Source organism: Lepidochelys kempii, chromosome 9 (genome assembly GCF_965140285.1).
Source record: "Lepidochelys kempii isolate rLepKem1 chromosome 9, rLepKem1.hap1, whole genome shotgun sequence".
Classification (NCBI taxonomy): Eukaryota; Metazoa; Chordata; order Testudines; family Cheloniidae; genus Lepidochelys; species Lepidochelys kempii.
The window spans coordinates 12,257,588-12,273,523 of NC_136388.1; the positions used below are offsets into that span (position 1 = coordinate 12,257,588).

General features: G+C 42.7%; 1 protein-coding gene across 1 annotated transcript in view; it reads right to left on the minus strand.

The window, feature by feature from the left end:
- The window catches only part of KCNMB2 (potassium calcium-activated channel subfamily M regulatory beta subunit 2), a 236,348-nt gene extending 220,883 nt beyond the window's left edge, over positions 1-15,465 (minus strand). Inside the window, exon 1 of the mRNA XM_073359328.2 lies at positions 15,387-15,465. Coding sequence (XP_073215429.1) covers positions 15,387-15,424 — 38 coding nt within the window. The 5' untranslated portion in view covers positions 15,425-15,465. The remainder of the gene's footprint in view (positions 1-15,386) is intronic.
- Between the last annotated feature and the right edge of the window lie 471 nt (positions 15,466-15,936).

Sequence of the window (15,936 nt, forward strand, 5' to 3'; positions counted from 1 at the left end):
TTAGTTTTTACTTTTCAAGAAAAAAATTGCAATTTGTTCTTAAGATTCAGTTTAGCTGACAAGCCATTGTCCATTAAAAATAAACAAACACCCTCCCTAAAAAAAAATTGATGGAAAATATTTCAATGAGCTCTAATTAAAAATAGTGTCTCATACTATATCTGCCTCCAATCCTTTGTGTTTTTTTGGTGAGATTCTCCTATTTTTAAATTACTCTCTGCTGCAGTGTGACGGACACACACAACAATCGGAGAACCTGACGTGGCGTAAGGAGGGGTGAAAATGACTATACTCAAAATGCAGTCAAATGCACAAAGGGTGACATTTTCAAAAGTGCTGTAAGGACGTAGGAACTGAAATCATTGAAAATCAGTGAGATTTAAAGTATATCTACACTTCAAATTCTACAGTGGCACAGCCATTGCAGTAGTTAACCCACCTCCCCGACAGGCACTAGCTGGTTTGATGGAACAATTCTTCCATTGACCTAGCTCTGTCTACCCTGGGGGCTAGGTTGGCATAGGACTCTCTGAGGTGTGGATTATTCACATCCCTGAGAGACATAGCTATGCTGATAGAAGTTTTCAGTGTAGACCAACCCTTGGGCTTCTAGGCCTCTCAGGAGCTCTTGAAAATTCTACCCAAAGCAAAGAAAGTGAAAAAGAAAAAAAGGTATATTTTTCTCTAATTGCTTCCAGTTATAGTTAGCTAGGGCAGTGGTGAGCTGGAGCCGGTTCGCACCGGTCCGCTAGAACTGGTTGTTAAATTTAGAAGCCCTTTTAGAACCGGTTGTTCCGTGAGGAACAACCGGTTCTAAAGGGCTTCTAAATTTAACCGGCCCAAAGTGGCGCCTTAGGCGCCGACTCCATGGGTGCTCCAGGGCTGGAGCACCCAAGGGGAAAATATGGTGGGTGCAGAGCACCCACCGGCAGCTCCCCGCTCCACCCCCGACCCCAGCTCACCTCTGCTCCGCCTCCTCCCCTGAACACACCGCCCCACTCTGCTTCTCCGTTCCCCTCCCCAGGCGTCCCGCGAATCAGCTGTTCGTGCGGGAAGCTGGGGCGGGCTGAGAAGCAGGCAGTGGCTTCGCGCTCAGGCTCAGGGAGGCGGAGGTGAGCTGAGGCAGGGGGTGGGGGGTTCGCGAGGAGGGCCGCCAGTGCCGCAGCAGGTAACCCGGGGAGGTGGGCGTGCAGGGGAACTGCTCCCCCCCTAGCTACGCTCCCCTGCCCCTAGGAGCCAGAGGGACCTGCCGGATGCTTCCTGGGAGCTGCCCCAGGTAAGCACCGCCAGGACTCCCCACCTCGCCCCCCAGCAGGTCCCTCTGGCTCTTAGGGGTGGGGTGGGCACCCACTACGGTGGCCCACGAGACCCTCCTGCCCAGTTTTGGGGGCAGTCAGGGGACAGGGGAGGGAGGTGGATGAGACAGTGGTCCTGGGGTGTGTGTGTGTCAAGGAACGTGGGGGGTTGGATGGGGCAGGAATCCTGGGGGGCGGGGGTGGGCAACGACCCCCTAGTGGGGTGAGGAGGGAACCAGTTGTTAAGATTTTGGCAGCTCATCACTGAGTTGGTACAAGTGACAAAACAATAGTAGCTTTAAAGTATTTTCAAGGAGAAGTGACTTTTAGCTGGTTAAGATTCACATTTCACAATTATTCATGAGAGCAAGCTTAAATGTGGCTTTCTTTCAAGTAGCTATGCTAGTGAAGCCACCAGGTGAATGTTTTTGGAAAGTTATCACAAAAGGGGCAAAACAATTATTAGCATCAATCTGCTGAAAAACATTTAGGATGAAATTCACCCCTCTATAGAGGATTAACCTAAGTAGGTGCAAATTAGGACTTAAATTGTACCTAAGTATTACCTTGGGATGAATTTCACCTTGAGTTAATATTTGCAGTAATTTTTTTTTGAAGTATTTGCCCAGCTCTAGCCAAAGTGAAGCTTTCTGCGCTTAAGATATTTGTTTTTCGAAATGACATTTGTTCAAAGGGTCGTTGCAGGACAATGGATGAAGAACAGGAAGGAAAGTTTAATTAACCCTGAATCCCTCCCAAAGTAATACAGGATGCGGGGAGGTGGAGAGAAGAGGGTTAGATGATTCAGTTAGATCTTCACTTGTTCTTTAGGAAAGATGTAGAGTAGAAGTCAGACTAGAATTTGATTTTATATATACCCCTCCATCATCAAGCTGTCTTAAGACACTATTCAGCCAAATGATACCCATTTTGGCCTCCCCACCCAATGTAACTCTGCCAAGTGTTTTTAAAGGCCTACACATCTTCAGTTATATGTTTTCTACTCTCTTTCCCCCCCCCCCCCGACTTAGGGAATCACTGGGGTCAGTCTTCATAGCATTGTTAGGAACTGGGTCAAACCTTGTTATGGGCTGAGTTGAAACTCATGGGTGTGAATGTGTCTTCACTTAAGTTTGCTATAAAGGAACTGTAAAGGGGCCTCACTTCAAACAAGGCCTAATGGAGTCTGCCCAAACCTAGCACTATGTTGGTGGAGGATTGGTGCACACACGAAAAACTGTGAGAGACTAGGGGCAGAGCAAGAAAGCAAAGCAGTAGCCTGTGTGCCCCTGAAAGAAAGCTAGAGAGAGATTCTGGGTTTTTAGGGGCTGGGCTGAGAGAAGCTTGGGCCTATCAGCAAAGAAACTGCTCCTTTTGTTTTTGGTTGCTGCTGAGTTCAGAGAAGCAGGACTTTGTATCACAGAGAACACCAGACTCTATCGTTGGTTTTTACTCCCAACTGGAACAGCCCCTCAAGGTCCTGCACTTTGACTAGCCACTTAGTTAGCAAAGGGACAACAATGATACTCCCCCACCCCTTTGAGTTAGCAGCCATTCAGATGAATGAACCTGTTCACCCCTCAGAGTTTCAGGCTCTCTGCAACCTCAGGCAGAAGTCTCTTCATTGTTTACACTCACTATGCTTTGTTTGTTTTTTTCTGTATCCATAACAGACAAAGACGCTTTTGTCTGAATGGAAGCTGAGACCGAAGAACAACTGAGACATCTGTCTATTTGCCCCGCCACCCACCATTGACTAATATTTGCACACAGAACCTCACATTTTGGGTAAAACTGCATTAGATCATGATAACATAGGCATTCTATAGGTCCCCATGGCATTTTTTAAGCACCCAGCAATGTTCTAGACAGAGCCTTTACATCAGAACTAGAACTGGTCAGAAAACCAAAATTTTTCACCCCGAGAAACTTTTGTTCAAAAAACCTTTATTTGAAAACTTTCTGTTGAAAAATATTAGTTTTCCCATGGGACGTTTTGAATCAATTCGAATGATTTTCATTTCAAACCAACATTTTGAAACAAAACAACCCGGGGCTCAAATGAAACAATGTTTGAAATCAAAATGGAAGAAAAGGTTTCATTTCAAAATGTCGATTTGAAACAGAAATGTTCATTTAGAAATTTCCCTTGGGAAAACTGAAATTTTCCATCAGAACTGACATGTTTCTGCCAATGTTATTGTAGCTGTGTCAGTCCCTGTAGAAGAGCTCTGTGTAAACCCGAAAGCTTGTATCTCTCACCAACAGAAGTTGGTCTAATAAAAGATATTACCTCACCTACCCTGTTGCTCTGATTTTGCTGCCAAGAAATTTGGTTTTGAAAGAACTGTCTATTTCTGTGCGGAAAACTTTCCACATACAAAATGCTGACCAGTTCTTATTAGAGCCTGTTTTGACTGAGGGAGTGTTGGCCAAAGCATCAGGTTTATCCCTGATTCTCCCCCCTATAAAATGCTCTGACTTGTAGAAGTTGCCTTTGGTTCTTGGTGTTACTATTATCATTATTGTTATTTTTCATTAAGCACTGAAAGTACTTTTCACTACACAATTCATTAAGGAAGACAAGTCAAGCATCAAGCTATTGTCCCAAATCATTATTGTCTGTGTTCTTCAAGGCACTGGAGCGCTTGGTCCTACAACGTATATTACCCAACCTGGAGAGAATTTTGAGCCCTGACCAAGCCGGCTTTCAGCAAGGCCGTAGCACATGCAACCAAGCACTCACGCTGACCACATTTGTTGAAAATGGCTTCCAGAGAAACTTAAAAACAGGCACTGTTTTCATAGATCTAACAGCGGTGTACAATACGGTATGGCACACTGGCCTGCTCGTGAAGGTATCATGGGTCCTGCTACCTTGGGTCACAGGAGTTGTTGAACTGTTCCTCCGCGATAGGCAGTTCAGAGTCCATATGGGGGAGAAGGCAAGTGCTTGGAGACGACAGAGCAATGGTTTACCCCGGGCTCTGTGCTTTCTCCAACCCTGTTCAACCTTTACATCAATGACCTGTCAACAACGGAGTCACAAAAGTTAATTTACGCAGATGACATCTGTTGCGGTACCCAGGCTCAGCCGTTTCACGAGCTTGATGCCACCTTAAACTGGAATATGACAAAGTTAGCTGACTACTGTAAGACTTGGTGCCTCCAGCCAAGTGTCATAAAAACAGTCTCCAGTTTGTTCCATCTTCACCAAGCCAGCACAACCCGAGAACTGAATGTTTATCTGAATGGTCAGAAGATGAAGCATGAAGTAGAACTGATCTATCTAGGTGTGACCTTAGACTGCACATTGAGTTACCACACCCACCTGAAGAAGACAGCAGCTAAAGTTAAGACGCGCAATAATCTTCTTAGCAAACTGGCAGGTTTGTCATGGGATGCTTGTGCTCCAACTTTGCGGAAGTCACCTCTTGCCACCTCGTATTCGGTGGCGGAGTACTGTGCACCAGTTTGGAGTCGATCGTCACACACCAAACTGGTGGATATGCAGTTACATGCCGCCATGTGCATCATCTCTGGCACCCTGCGTCTGACTCCACTCCCATGGCTTCCAGTTCTGAGCAATATTGCTTTTCCTCATATCAAACAAGAGGTTGCCACTAGCAAGTTACTGTAGAAAGTACATGCCAACTCAAGCTTGTCGCTGCACAATGACCTTTTTAAACCACCAGCTGCATGTTTGCCATCATGTCACCCATTATGGTCTCATCTGCCACGTCAGGATGTTTGGGCAGAAACACTCTGGTGAGAGGAATGGATATCTGTTATAATCCCCAACCAGTCTCTCATTGCCGACCCCACAATTTGCCCGCCTGGTTTTGACCTGCCCCATTGCCAGTGGTTCCTGTTGAACAGGTTCTGGACTGGGCAAGATCTCTGTGCATCCAACCAGTATTGCTGGGGCCTTCGTGACAGCCCTTTGTGCAGCTGTGGTGCAACACAGATGATGACGCACATTGTCGATAAATACCTGCTGACTAGGTTCAGCAGTGGCCTAGAACTGCATCACGCCACTGAAGATGCCATCGCTTGGCTAGACGACTATGCACATGCGAAATAAATAAGGAAGACAAGGTCTCGGAGCCAAAGTGCTTTCAGTCTAAATCCATGATCCAGCAAAACATATGAGCACCTGCTTACCTTTATGCACTGGGGTAGCCAGACAGCCAGCCCCCCCTCTCAGACCAGCATTGCTGGGAACACAAGGGAGCCAAAACAACAGGGCACTTAACATCAATTGCAGCACAGCCTTTGAAGCTGTGATAAGCACAGGTGTGCTGCTACAATGTGCCTCTGGGAACATATACAACGATTAGGCTCACAGCAGACAGAGAAGCTGTGACAGACATGGCTCTTAGCCCCTACTAAATAGCGTGATGCACACACCCCAACATCCTAGGTGGGAAAATATTTACCCTGATAAAAGGAATGTCCAGTAGTCAAAACTTATTGTTTCTCTCCCTTGCAAGTGTAAACTACTCTTGCGAGAGCTGGCGTTGCCCAGACAGACCAGCCCCAATTTGGCATAAGAAAGGAGAAAGAGAATAAAGGAGTACAGAGGTATAAGTATGGGACCTACAGCACCATGATTTTTGAGTGCTTTTCACTATCTATCTGCTGGTCAGATAATTGACAGCCTCCCAAGGCTTCTGCAGCTAAGAGGGTCCCTAAGCCTTGTCCCTTATTCGTCTTTCCGTGGAATTGAGTGACCAATCCTGGCTTGGCACCGCTGGAATCGAGAGATGCAAGGAGGGTAAGAAGCACCCACACCTGATCTCCTATCTTTAGTGTACACATATTTTGAAACAGAGCTCTATACTTTGTTTTCTTTCTTTGGGATTGTGGCTTCAGTTTTGTAACTTGTTTGTGTGTGTAACATCTCTACATTTAAATAAGTAGGCACTAGCAATTTTGTAACCACATGATTAGAATCTAGTTTAATAAATTTTGGTAACCATTTGTGCATAAGCCTGACTTGTTTCTCTGGTTTACTGTAAAGCAGCCAACACAATTAAAGAACCTCAGCTGTTTTGGCTATAAAGCCTGGCCATTAGGTGAGAGTACTAAGAATCATAGAATATCAGGGTTGGAAGGGACCTCAGGAGGTCATCTAGTCCAACCCTCTGCTCAAAGCAGGACCAATTCCCAATTTTTGCCCCAAATCCCTAACTGGCCCCCTCAAGGATTGAACTCACAACCCTGGGTTTAGCAGGCCAGTGCTCAAACCACTGAGCTATCCCTCCCCCCCTAGCGTTGAGTTGTGCCGCCTCCACGGGGCAAACTCTTGGGGCGCCTGTCAGTCAATCCTGACTGCCCACTGTGAAGGAGCTCTGAGCTCTAGCAGTTAAAGTCACGGGTGTGGAGAGGCTCTTAGTGCTGCCATTGGGGCACCTGTCAGTCAGTGTTGACTGCCCACTGTGAAGTAGCTCTGAGCCCCAGCAGTTAAAGTCACGGGTGTTTAGGACCTTGGGGCATCCGTCAGCCTAGCCCGGGCTGCCCGCCGCGAAGGGACAGTGCGTCCTAGCAGTTAAAGTCACGGATGGTATAAAACGGGCATAGCTGGCACCTCACCAAACATCCTTGGCCATCGGCTAACAATTGGCTACACTTATGACTACTCAGGTGCATGAAGTTAAGCAGGTGCTTAAGAACTTTGGTGGATGGGGCCTAACTTAGACAAACTATACTGATCAGACACAAAATGGTGGACCAATAAGATCCAATCTCTAAACAGTGAAGATTTCAAAATAATTTTCTCCCTTTCTCCTTCTTGGTGGATTATCACAGCAGAAGCGAGTTTGAAGCAGGGATTTGAGAGAACAAAGGGTGTGATTGCGATATTAGACATGTTAGATGAGCTCTGTGTGGCTTGAAAGCTTGTCTCTTTCATCAGCAAAAGTTGGTCCAATAAAAGATCACCTACCTTGTCTCTCTATGTTAGAAGACAGACTATTCCATGCACCTGGGACTGAATGGAGAAGGCAGGATACAGGGAAAGCAGTAGGTCAGATGGGTTTGTACATAGTCAATAGATACTTGATAGTTTAATGTCTCTTCCAAAAGATGGCCTCTGTAGGGGACTGATCCTGCTCCCTATGATGTCAATGGGAGTCTTGCTATTGTGACTGATACTCAGGGGTAGATTTCTCTCACATTCACTGGGGTGAAGTAGTGGAGTTATATCTCTAGCATTCTACTGCCATCACTTGATGTCCCATTGGTCCAGAGTTGGTTACCAACAATACACAATGACTAGGGCCCTACCAAATTCACAGTCCATTTTGGTCAATTGCACGGTTATAGGATTTTAAAAATCATAAATGTAATGATTTCAGCTATTTAAATTTGAAATTTTATTATGTTATAATTGGAGGGGTCCTGACCCAAAAAGGTGGGGTGTGTGTGTGTGTGTGAGATCGCAAGGTTATTGTAGGGGGTGGGGATTACAGTACTACTACCCTTACTTCTGCACTGCTGCTGCTGGCAGTGCTGCCTTCAGAGCTGGGCGGCTGGACAGCGGTGGCTGCTGGCCAGGAGCCCAGCTCTGAAGGCAGAGCCACCGCCAGCAGCAGGCAGAAGTAAGTCATGGTATGGTATTGCCACCCTCACTTCTGCACGGCTGTCTGCAGAGCTGGGCCCTCAGTCTGCAGCTGCCATTCTTCGGCCGCCCAGCTCTGAAGGCAGCGGCGCAGAAGTAAGGATGGCATGGCATGGTATTGCCACCCTTAGTTCTTCACTGCAGCTGGCGGGGAGCTGCCAGGGCTGGGTGCCCGGCCAACAGCCACCACTCTCCAGCTGCCCAGCTCTGAAGGCAGTGCAGAAGTAAGGGAGGCAATACTGTGACCCCCCTAAGATAACCTTGTGACCACTCCTGAAACTCCCTTTTGGGTCAGGACCCCCAATTTGAGAAACGCTGGTCACTCCCATAAAATCTGTATAGTATACAGTAAAAGCACACAAAAGACCAGGTTTCATGGTCCATGATGCATTTTTCATGGCCGTGAATTTGGTAGGGCCCTAACAATGACACATTGCACAGCCACTTGAAAGCATAGTACACTAAGCCACACTCTGGGACTTTCACCGTGCTGTAGATTCACACGTGGCTTGCTGCGCTCACTGTGCAGACAAGCCCTAATGTGCCTGAAATGCAGGGACTTAAGTAGACTGAAAAAAGCAGGTCAGTAGAGATGGGTTAACAAGTGCATTAACCTTGGTCATGGAGTAAAGTGCTCAGACCAGTGTTTTATGGGGGAATCAAAGTGCTCAGGTAACTGAGATCAGTGACTGTTAGTTCTAATACAGTTTTTACAACTCCTGCCTGCAAACATATTAATGAAGGCAGTGCCCTCACCTGAAAGATAGGGTCACAGTACATAAGAATGGCCATATTGGGTCAGACCAATGGTCCAGCTAGACCAGTATCCTGTCTTCCAACAGTGGCTAATACCAGGTGCTTCAGAAGGAATGAACAGAACAGAGAATCATCAAGTGATTTATTCCCCCATCACCCAATCCCAGCTTCTGGCAACCAGAGGCTAGGCACACTTCAGAGCATGGTTTTGAATCATTGCCCATCCTGGCTAATAGCCATTGATGGATTTATCCTCCATGAACTTATCCAGTTCTTTTTTTGAACGCTGTTACAGTCTGGGCCTTCACAACATCTTCTGGTGCAGTAATGGGACTAGGTAACTTAAAGAGGCTGACTGAACATCAGTTAAACTTCAGAATCATTAAAAATAATCTTTGCAGTATGAACATTTCCTGGAAAGTGATAAGTGTTTTGTTCACCTACAATAATTTTTATTCAGCTTTTTGGGCCGACAGAAATGTAGACAAAGCCAGTCTATGTATTTTGATCCTTCCATCCATCCATCCGAGCCAAATCCTTAAAAACCAACCAACCAACCCACCCACCTACCAGTAGAATATACAAATTCAATCATTTTTTCTGATATTTGCCAAATTTTGTATTTGCCAAATACTTTGCCAGTTATTTAACTGGCAACATACTCAAAAACAGTGAATCAAATGTATTTAATAAAAAACTTTATTTCGCCAATGGGTTAAGTTAATAGTGTTTAATACGTTCTGCTCTACTTCTCTGTGCATCTCTTCTATTCTAATTTATAGAGCATCTGTTACTGTAGGATCTGGACATTATATTAATAACATGCATTACATGCTATATTTGCTGTACCAGTCTGAGCTCTAAGGAAGTGTGCTGGTCCATTGGGTATGCACACATCTTAGTATGTGTCCTTTTATTTAATGTTAACAATTATCTTTATGACCTTTGAAGGAAATCTATATTTAGGATTTGAGAAGACAGGATTTTGGGGCTGTAAGAGTGTGACTCATCACTAGTGGTGCCTTGTGGCCAGGCAGGGTGTTGCAGGGCCTTCCCCTCAATTGTTTCTGCCAAATTGCCATTCAGGCTTCCTGGTAGCCCACAACTTCTTGTGACATGGCCCTCAAGCCAGGTCATAAATAGTCCCATCTTTTCCCGGGTAAACCAAGAGTCCAACAAATAGTCCACTGACTTCACACTGGGGCCTCAGTCCGACTCTGGACTCATTAATACTTGCCCCTGGTATCAGGGAATTTTGATACCCATGTCAGGGTATTTCCTCAGTGGGCCAGTAGGGGAACTCAGGTCTTCCCTCTCCTCTGGGCTTTAGTTCAGGGTCCCTTTCATGAGCAGCCAAGGCTTGACTATGCAGATCCCTTGCTCCTTCCTGGACCATTTCCTACCTTGCCCTGTTGTAGGCTTTTCCCATATACTCCAGGGTTCTGTAGGACTAATACAAGTTCTTGCTGTGCACAGCAAATGGCTTCCTCTGCTCAGCTCTGTACAGTGACTAGGCACTATCAACTATTATTGTATATAGCCCATCTGCATGAAGTCTTTTTTACTCTCCATATCTTCAGAGATATGTAATTTCAGATCTTCCAGGTAAGCAACCCCATCACCTTCAGCTTTCTCCTACCTACTAGCTATTCTTATGGTACCTTTCTTTTAGGGTTGGTACTGTTGTTGTTATTTAGTTGGATTTAGTTGCACTCCTGGGTCCAAACCAAGATCAAGACCCAATTGTATTAGGCATGGTACAAACACATAGTTAAAGACAGCCGCATATCCCAAAGAAATTGGATTTTAAGTAGAAAAGACAGATGGAAGGTGGGAGAGGAAACAGAGATGAAGAAACTTGCCGATGGATCACATAGCAGGTCAGGGGCAGAGCCAGGAATACACGTCAGGTCTCCTGAATTCCAATTTAGTGCCCCATTTGCTAAACCACACTGCCTCAATGTGCCAGTCTTCTAAGGTCCAATACCCAGCCTAGGTGCTACCACAGGGCACACACCCACTCCAAGTAGCATGGAGTGCATCTGTTTCTCTTTCTCCAGCATTAGAAAGTTTGTTCCAAACGTATTTTGTTTTGTCACTGAGCAAATTTTAATGAATGAGTTTTGAACAGCTCTAGCTGTACATCCCTAAGCCCAGTGTCACAATACATTAAATTAGGGTTTGCTGTAACTGTATTCTGACCTGCGAACCATCTATGTTGTTAGACTTTCTGTTTAGTTAGTTGTGGATGAAGTGCTGCCACCTATTGAATATAGTAGGAAATAGTTTTCTGCAAATTAAAATCACACAGGCCTGTATTAAAGCAATCATCTGATATGAAAATGTTAAGTGCTATAAGTCTAAATCCCCTCACAGACTTCAAACTAGTCAATACCAGCAGAGATGGGAAGGAAGTGGTTTTCGTGTCCCATTAAAATTTTTGAGATAATGAAAAATGTTCCTTCGTGTCCTGAATCAGGATGAAAAGTTTCACCAAAATAAAAATAAAAATAATATTTTGGGATAATCAAAATACTTTGTTTTGATTTCAACCATTTAAAATTTTAATTTAAAAAAACAAAACTATAATTAGCTTATCTTTTGAAATGAAGTCATTTTGAACTGGAAAACAGGAATATTTTGTTTCAAAAATGTCAAAATGAAACCTTTTTGAGTTGAAAAATTGTTGAAACTGACCCTTTCCCATGAAAAGTTTCAACTGTGATGATTCAGCATTTTCTGAGCGAAAAAATGTTTCATCAAAAAATTCCCCATCAGCTCTAAACGCCAGATGAATAGACACATGTATGCAGCATAGTTTCTGCTGTGTTTCAAATTACATTGTTTTTTTTCCTCAGCAAGACAACACACATTTCTTAATACAAGTCAAAATACCTAAACTCCTAAATACCCTTACAACAACTGCATATTTAGGATACAAAAATTAAGATAAAGGCACATTTAGAACTCTATACAAGAATCTCTGCTGCTCTGGGGTGTGTCTCTGAGTGTCAGATCATTTACATTAGAGCAGCAATTTACTTCTCAATGATGTCAGTGATGCAATATCAGAATTTTACTATAGATAAAACTATCTGCATCTCAAAGATCTTTCCAGATACGCATATCACAAGAGGGAAACAAGGAACAGAAGAAGGGGTGCAAATGGATAAATGGAAATGGGCTGGATTTCTATTGGCGTAAATTAGCATAGGTCCATTAAAGTCAATGGACCTGATTCTACTTGGCACTCAGGCTCATTCACACTGCCGGGGCCTTTATATAAATGAGAATCAGATCCATTGAATTTATGCTGGTTTACACTAACAAAGGATCTGGGACAAAAAACATATACACTTCACGAAGCTATGCTTCGGATAGGCAAGGAATACAGAATACATCACCTGTTCTTACTTACTTGCCTATACAGCACCAGGCACACAGCTTGCAATATATAAGTAATAATCACTGTCTCAACTTGTGTGTAGACAATCTAGGAGGCAGGATGCCACATGAGGATATATTTTACTAAAATAACTCTTGAAATGCCTTTGTTAAACATAATTTTCAGTTCAAAGACATGTGCCTTTGAAAATCTCTTGCTTTGACACGTCAGGTGGAGAGACAGTAATGTGTGATATGGCATGTGTCAACATGTTTGACATCATGCAAATTACACTTTACAACTCAGACATAATAGAACATGATGCTTTTTGAATGATTTATTGGTGGAAAAGAAAAAACTCTGCATTATTTTCAAATAAGTTTGGAAAATAACAAAAGCAGTTGTCAAGTAATTGCAATCGATTATTAGACAATCACATGGGATTATAACAATTACCATTGCTTTGCTTTTGAAGGTGGATTTCTCTTTAATATTTCAGATGCTGTTTTTACTATATGATTCATTTCTTCCCCTTTTAAGATATTTTCTGTTTCTATTTTCCTTCTGACTTTAATAACCCACTTTATTGTTTTCATGGTGACCAGTTAAATCTTCTCATGTGGCGTATTCTGATGAAGGAAGTTTAAAACATTATTATTATTTTGATCCTTTTGTGTACATCTGGCTGCTCTGTTTGTTCTTCTTTGTTTCCTGCTGAGTTCCAAAGTACCTTTATTTTACAGGTGGTTATTTTTTTGTTTTGTATAGTCTTCTCCATAGATACCATCTAGCAAGCTGGTAAATTATTTTTTGTAACCCTGGGTTTATATGATTGGCACAATTTCTCTATTTTACTATACAAATACAGCTCGATTGTTGAAAGTTCAGGTGCAGGACATAAGAGAACAATCATACAATCATGCTAGACACTTATAATAGTGGAAATCTGAGCTCTTTTTCTCCAGTTGAAAATATAGAAGAAAGGAAAGGAATAAATACAAAGGGCCTGATTCTACTCCTATTTATACAGCTGTAAATCTGTTGACTTCAGTGGAGTTACTCCTGTTTTATGCTTGTGTGTGTGAGATCAGAATCTGACCCTTTATCTTTTATACAGACTGTGGGTTTGATTCTAATCTATTGAACGGGAGTAATTCCACTGAAGTCAGTGGAAATACGTTGTATAAAACTTGTGCGAATGAGATCAGAATCAGGCTCCAAGTTCCCAGCACAAGCTATTATCTGTGTGTTAGTGGCGATGCTAATTTACAGTTTAATTGCCTAGATCACTGGCTCAAGGTTATAACAGTATCCCATTTTTAACTAACATAGTAACTTCTCTTTCACTTTTGCTGTTTTTATTAATAATTTCCATACACCCAGCTTACACACTCTTCCTTGGCTCAGGGTTGATAGCCTTGGCGGTGATTGCTACTGTCTCAGTGCAATTTAGAAAAGGCAAACTGCTGTAGCAAGAAGCATATTGGAGGCCTCAGTGGCAGAGGGAGGACGTGTGATGGAAAGTGAAGCCAGTGTTCAATACCAGCATTGACTGCTGCACTGGGCAGAGTGACTCACCTCTTCACACATGGATTTGCCAAGTTAAATACAGTTTAACCTCTTAATCCCCCCCATGAAATTGGTGGGTTTACAGATAAAGTTTGAGGGCTGATGCTGCAATCCTTAGGTAGAACTTCCGTCAACTACAATGGGCATTATTATTGCTATTACGAGAGCACCTAGCTGAGATTGGGGATCCATTGCGTCAGGCACTGGCCAAGCACATAGTAAAAGACATTCCCTTCCCCAAAGATTTTACAGTGTAAATAGACAAGACAGCCCAAGGTGGGAGGGTAAACAGGGCACAGAGAGGTGCAGTGACAGACAGGAGTAGAATTTAGGTTTCCTGAATGCCATATTCACTAGGCCACATTGCTGAACAAGTAATCTAGGGATCTCTTGCAAGTAGTTAACTTTAAACTCTAGGGAAAAATTCTGCCCCTTGTTACACCAGCCTGTAGTAACTCCATTCCTATCATTGCACCAGTGTGAATGGGAGCAGAATTTAGTTCATTATAGAAAGCTGCACAAAGACTTCCAAATATTTTTGAGAACTATCCATTCAGTTTCTTATATTAATTAATTCTGATTGTGCTCACTCACCTGTAACTGCTTTCCACAAATGCTCTAGTGAAAACATTTACTAGCAGGAATGTTTGCAGCAAAAATGGATTATGAGCAAATAGTGGAGAATATTCATGGAAAGCGAATTTTGAAAGTGTTACTGTTAGTAGTCACACGAGAAATCTGATTCTAAGCCTTATGCTAATCCAGTCAGAGACCAGAAACATACTATGCAATCTATGTGGCCAGTCAAAACTAACCAATATGGGTGAAATTTTGAATATCAAATACATGCACCACAATAATCTACAAAGAAGGATTTGGCAGAATTATTTGGTGAACAACACGGAATAAATAATAAATCTGAGAAAGTTTTAAACGGTTTGCAGATATTGTTGAAAAAGAAAAGAGGTGAAGTTTTTGAAATAGATTATTTGCTGGTAATTATTCACCCAGCTCCAATACATACACATACACATATATATATACACATATCCCTTTGCTATTGTAACTGAAAACTTGGCTGTACTGTATCGATTCAGATCGCAGCAAACCTGACCAATTGACACAGGCAGACAGGAAAACTTTGGGGCAAAAGTTTCTGTCACCAAATCTTGTATTTCCTGCATGCATGTAGAACCAAACTGTATTGACATTATAGGATTATAAAATAGGATCACTTACCCTGTCCACTTTGAATTACCATTAAGGCTTCACGTTGATATTTCCAACAGAGCAACTGCTTATTTTATTAGCTACAGATATTCATTGCACATCTTGAAAATGCCTTTTGCACCATGTCTTTATTATAGGATTCAGTACAGCTGAGCAAATATAACTACTATAATATGTACTAAATACAAGAAGATGATAATACCAGGATAAACTCTGATTATTTATAGTGTACATGGTGAAGGAAAAATATAGAAGTTCTTTGCACGTAGGAAAAGAAGGGAAAATGTATTTAAACTCTACCATGAAGGCCAAGTGAACCTTGTTTAAAGGATTACCATCCCCACAACCTCTAAGTAATAGACCTGAGCAAAGGCTTACATATAATTCTTTCCTTGGTATATTTCAGGGCTGGTCCTCAGTTGGAATTCTTAATACTGCGGTCAGCTAGGAAAAACAGTTGTTTATTTTTTGGCAATTAGCTTCAAGTAATGCACCCCACACCCAGAACAGCTTAATTTTTTCCACTTACCCCCATTTCTCTCGTGGATGTTTGAAGCAAAGGTTCATTTTGTCCTGCGGCAGAACGGATTCTGTGCTGCTGTTTAGTATTGTCTCACCTAGTCATAAAAAGTATCCTGACCAGAAGGAAGTGGAAAACAATACGTAAAACAAACGCAGAAGCCCAGGAGGAAAGCTACACCCCAAAGACCAGCACTAATAGCAACCAAGAGAGAGCACTCCTCCTCATTGCTAACTTTTTCCAGTGGTGCCTCTGTAGTTCTTTTGGAAATTAAATTCTTTATGATGTAATTTCTGTTGTAACATTTCCTCATTCCCATTGCAAACAATTTTTCACAGTTGGTATTGACCCAGAATAAACTATTGGATGCAAGGTTTTTTTTTGTTTTGTACCCAAATAAGTAAATTAAAGCAAATTAAAGCAAAATATAACTTAGAGGCTGTATCAATGCCAGTTGACATCTTTAAGAGCATACTCGCAGGGAGGCAGTAATTATTAAAGGTGCATTCTTCCATAATGTGGTATTTGAAAGCCCTCCCTGAAAACAGAATGATATTTT